General features: G+C 58.3%; 1 protein-coding gene across 1 annotated transcript; it reads right to left on the bottom strand.

Annotated features, from left to right (window-relative positions):
- Positions 1-368: 368 nt before the first annotated feature.
- Positions 369-792, bottom strand: NANOS2 (nanos C2HC-type zinc finger 2). Its single transcript, XM_014450829.1, is given in 2 exon segments — positions 369-404; positions 406-792. Coding segments are annotated over 2 exon segments (423 nt in total).
- Between the last annotated feature and the right edge of the window lie 2180 nt (positions 793-2972).

The raw sequence follows: 2972 nt of genomic DNA, 5'->3' as shown, positions 1-2972 counted from the left end.
AGAATTCCACAAGGAATGGAGCCCGGGGGCTGGGACTGAGAAGTCAGAGGGGCAGAGCTGGTGTCCCTGCAGATCCATGAACTGTGGCCCCAGAAGGAGCCACCGGGCGGTGTGGTCCAAGGGGCAGAGGTCCTGCTGCACCAAGAATCCACAGGCGCCCGCAGGACAGAACCCCCCAGGCTGAGCGGTCCCAGGGGCTGGGCCGGCCCGGCTCCCCAGCAGCCACCCTTGTTTCAGGATCCGTCAGGGCTGGAGTTCTGGGGACCAGCAGTTCCAAAGGGCCGGATGCGTCTGGGGAGGGTCCAGGAACGTAGTGGGGACTTAACCAGGATGGTTAGGGGTGCAGGGGTGGGGGCACCTCAAGGTCCTCAGCGCTTGACCTTGCGGCCAGCCGAGTTGCGCCCCGCTGCGGCGGTAGAGAGACTGCTGGCCGCCGTTGAGCGGGCAGTACTTGAGCGTGTGGGCCTGGCCGCCGGTGGCCCCGCACAGGGGACAGACGTAGTGCCGCAGGATGGGACACACCACCTCACCCTCCGGTGTCTTCAGCTGGTGCGAGGCGTAGACGTGGCGAGACTCTCCGTTGTGCTTACAGAAGTTGCACAGGGTGGCCGGGCCTCCGCTGGCCCCCGACCCTCCCTGCCCCGGCTCCGGCTCCGGCTCCGGCTGGGGCTCGGGTCTTGGCTCCCTCATGTCCTGGGCCTCGGGCCTTTGCCCCTGACTCTGCACCAGTGCCAACACCACCTGGCTCAGGTTGAAGTAGTCCTTCCACATGTCGAAGGGTGGCAGCTGCATGGCGCCCAGGTGGCCAGGCTGGGCCTCCGGAGAGAGGCTGGGCCAGGGGCCGGGGTGGCAGGAGCAGCGGGTGGTGTTCTGGAGCAGAGGAGAACTGCACCCCCCTCTTATACTCCCCCAAAGACCCTTCTAAGCAAAGGTGGAGCTTAGGATTTAAAGGGCCCACTCCCTGCCCACGACTCCTGTCTGACTAGCCCCCCACGGAGATTGATCGGGAAGGGGCTGTTGCCCTGGTCTCTGGTTCTTGCTCTGCCTCCAAGCTGCTCTGTGGCCTCTAGGAACGCCCTTCCCCTCCCTGGGCCTCTGTTCCCATGTCCATTCGATGGAGCAAATGTCCCTCACCCCCTCCTCGCTTCCTCCGTGTGCTCCAGAGCCATCCCTAATAACAGTACAGCCCCTGACTCCAAGCTGGGCATCGCCGCACAGTTGCCGACACCATCTGACTTAACCCTCACAACAGCTCCCCGTGGGAGGCACGGTTATGACCCCATTTGACGGACAAACGTGAAGCTCAGAGGGGGAAACCCATGGGCCCAGAGGCACGTAGCCTGCCAGTGACAGAGCTGGGCTCTGACCCAGGTTTGTGAGACTCCGAAGCAAGTGCTCCCCTACCTTCTTGAATAAATTAAAACCTCACGTCTTATGTCCTGAACTAGGAGGCTCTTACTCAATAACTATTTACTGAGGGCACACTACCGTGTTCAGGGTTTTTTTCCTTGTGTGTGTGTTTTTTTTTATTCTCTGTGCCTGGTTTTGTTTGCAGCAGATTACATCCGGCATAGAACTTAGTCGCAAACATTCAGCTGTGCAATGAGGATGGTGCTTAGGTACAAATGGGTGATATGATTTCCTTTATTGATTTATATTTTTAAAATATCTTTTTATTGATTTCAGAGAGGAAGGGAGTGGGAGAGAGAGACAGAAACATCAGTGAGGAGAGCTAATCATTGATCAGCTGCCTTCTGCACGCCCCCCTGGGGATCCAGTCTGGGGATCCAGAGTTTGCAACCTGGGCATCTGCCCTGACGGGGAACCAAACCATGACCTCCTGGTTCATAGGTCACTGAACCACACTGGCCGGGCTGATTTCCTTTTTTAAAAATTTTTTTAATATCACAACCATGTCCAGTCTTTTTAAAAAAAACATTTTTATTGATTTCAGAGAGGAAGGGAAAGAGAAAGAGAGAGAAACATCAGTGATGAGAGGATCATTGAGCGACTGCCTCCTGCACACCCCCTATTGGGGATTGAGCCTGCAACCCAGGCATGTGCCCTTGACTGGAATCAAACCTGGGACCCTTCAGTCCGCAGGCCGACGCTCTATCCACTGAGCCAAACTGGTTAGGGCATACTTGGTGATTTTCACCAGACAGTTACAAGCCCTTGAACTCCACTCAATTCTAAATTTCCCCACATCGGCTGCCAGGTGGGTTCTGGCGAAATCCAGGGGTGGATGGAGCAGAGGGAGGTGGCTCCGGTGGCACCGCTGGAGGCCAGGTTGCCGGCAATATTCCTCCGGAACTGCATGTGCTAGTCCACGCCCCCAGGAAGACCTGCATGTACCTACCCTTGAAGGCGAAGTTACGGGCTGACGTGGGGAGGTAGCGGATGACGTTGGCCAGGCTGCCCCTCCAGCAGGAAGCACGCCCTGCTCCTTGGGAAGGCGCACGGTGCAGCCCCCGATGCTCAGGTACCGCTTGTCCACTGCGATCTGCTTGCGGGTGCTGTGCCTGAAGCGGCAGGTTGGCCGGCTCCATCGGGGCCACGGCGACGCCTCAGGCCAGAAGTCCTTGGCAAAGGAGATGGCCTGGTCTGTCTTGGTTGCCCAGCGGGCCGTGCCGAGGACACAGAATGGAGGACAGGTGCAGATACATGGAGGGTGGGTGCTGCTGGCTCAGCACTGCCACTGTAGGACCAAAAGGGGTTCATCTATATATATAAAAGGCTAATATGCTAAGTGTCCAACCGTCCGACCGGTTGCTATGATGCGCACTGACCACCAGGGGGCAGATGCTCAATGCAGGAGCTGCCGTGACGCACACTGGCCATTTACAGAGAAATGGCACCGCGGACCTGGCGCCCACAAAGCAACACTCGGCTTCCCCCAAGTGGGGCACAGGCCCCGGCACCACCCTGCAGAGACACCCCCCCACCAAATGGCAGCCAACGCTGCCAAGACC

This window comes from Myotis lucifugus, unplaced genomic scaffold (assembly GCF_000147115.1).
Source record: "Myotis lucifugus unplaced genomic scaffold, Myoluc2.0 scaffold_4099, whole genome shotgun sequence".
NCBI classification, from domain to species: Eukaryota; Metazoa; Chordata; class Mammalia; order Chiroptera; family Vespertilionidae; genus Myotis; species Myotis lucifugus.
The sequence above is the reverse complement of the archived record's forward strand: the minus strand, read 5'-3'. Positions and strand labels throughout refer to the sequence as shown.